At 44.2% G+C, this 1,900-nt stretch overlaps 1 protein-coding gene across 1 annotated transcript; it reads right to left on the bottom strand.

Annotated features, from left to right (window-relative positions):
• Positions 1-337: 337 nt before the first annotated feature.
• LOC121699027 (general transcription factor II-I repeat domain-containing protein 2B-like) lies at positions 338-1,283 on the bottom strand. Its single transcript, XM_042081624.1, is given in 4 exon segments — positions 338-657; positions 660-820; positions 822-1,144; positions 1,275-1,283. Coding segments are annotated over 4 exon segments (813 nt in total).
• Between the last annotated feature and the right edge of the window lie 617 nt (positions 1,284-1,900).

Below are 1,900 nucleotides of genomic sequence, written 5' to 3'. Positions count from 1 at the left end.
AGGTACCCGTCTAGTTTTATTCCATAAATATATTGTTTTTATAGACGTTAGTGGCATGCGCTATCAAGAGCTTCCATGTGCTACGCATGTTTGTCAACATCGCAAAAACTACAATTTTCACACAACTTGGTGAAAAGTTTTAGCACAGGCCAAGGAAAACCCATTAATTTCTGAAGCCGATCGTATAAAGTATTTCCCATATCGCTCGCAACAACAGCAAAAATGAAACTGGAGAGAGGATGTCTCCGCAAAGACACCGCTGTTACATTAGATGTGTTACATTAGATGTGCACTCAATCGCGAATCGACGAGCATCCTTTGCGCATGCCTCCGCATGTTAGGGTACTTGCCCTAATGATGACAAGGTGAATTTCTCCTTGAGAGTGGGATCGCACTGCATGTCCTCCGGAGACGCTTGGTCGCTGTCAAAGGAAAAGGGGGCGGACACCAGCTCCATCTCTTTTTCAATCTTTCCGAAATCAGAGAAACGCCTGTTGAATTCAGTGTGCAGATCCTCGAGTGCAGTGGTGTATTTGATAGTGAATCGGGATGGCACATCCTTCATTGTGGCGAGAGTTGGGAAATGTGTAAAGCTCTTGTTTGTCATCTGTCTGGAAAACAGGATCAGCTTTGCTCTGAATGCTCGCATGTAGGGTTCAGTTCGTGCATGAACACATCCTTCCTCTGCAGCTTCCGATTGAGGTCATTCAAATAGCCCGTTAAATCCACAGCAAAGGCAAAGTCAAGCATCCAATCGGAATCTTCAAGTTCTGGAAAGTCACCAGCCTTCCCGACATTCTCCAGAAACACCCTGACCTCTCAGGTCCCACTCACAGCGTAGTACTGTGCCCAGGCTCAGCCAGCGGACGTTTGAGTGGTATGGGACATCAGTGTGTTCTGCCTCACTCTCCTCCAACAACTGGATAAACTGGCGGTGGTTAAGCGCCTGGGCCCTGATGAAATTGACAAGTTTCACCACAGTTTTGGTGACGTGATCAAGCTTTACCACCGACTTAGACAAGGCCTCCTGATAAATGATACAGTGCAAGAAAATGAGAGTTGAGTTGGGGTCATCCTCTCTCACCCTGTCCTGTATCCTACGCAATAGCCCAGTGTTCTTCCCGGTGCCTGCTAATATTATATTCTTAAAAGACAGTGAAGCTCTCCTAACATATCAGACAAATTACTTTTGATCCGACATTTGTGACAAAATATTTTGACGTCCATTCTTTATTGAATGCTCGACATTCAGAGTCCACTTTTCCCTTTTTTACTGCACTCATTTTGAGAAATTGTTTATGCCGCCGGCTGTTTAAAATTTGTTATTTTGAGTGATTAAAGTTGCAAATTGTAATTTCACACAGCGACACAGCGGCCGGATTAAAGCACTATGCGGGCCGAATTTGGCCCGCAACCCGTATATTGCCCATGTATGGTCTAAAGACATATTTATGCCTCGTCTCCAGTCATTTAGAAACAATGGATTTGGCGTGACAGCGTGAGATTGATGCTGAAAACATGAGTTGGCAACCCTGCAAAGAGAGTGGCAGATTCCAGCTGGCTTGTCATTGTGTATCACCTTTTAATATAAGAAACTTTTAAAAGGAAATCATGAAGACAACAAAGAAGAGGCTACAGGAGGTTGCGACTTGCGAGGTTATCCGGTTCCCACTACTCTGTGAAGATGATAACACTAGCCTGTCAAAACGCCAGTCAACACTCAAATTAACATAAATAGCAAAAATGAGCCCAGCAGGGGAGTCAGTAGCCTAGGCCTTTTTCTCTTTGATATCTTTGAATGAACATTAAGCCAACAACAGTATACTGTAGCACAATCATTGAGTCACAAGAAACACAACCACTGTGTGATTTTTGGTTAGGCTCCTGTCCTATCCTTTGA

Source organism: Alosa sapidissima, chromosome 23, assembly GCF_018492685.1.
Source record: "Alosa sapidissima isolate fAloSap1 chromosome 23, fAloSap1.pri, whole genome shotgun sequence".
Taxonomy (NCBI): Eukaryota; Metazoa; Chordata; class Actinopteri; order Clupeiformes; family Clupeidae; genus Alosa; species Alosa sapidissima.
Note: the sequence above shows the minus strand (reverse complement) of the source record. Positions and strands in the feature narration are given on the sequence as shown.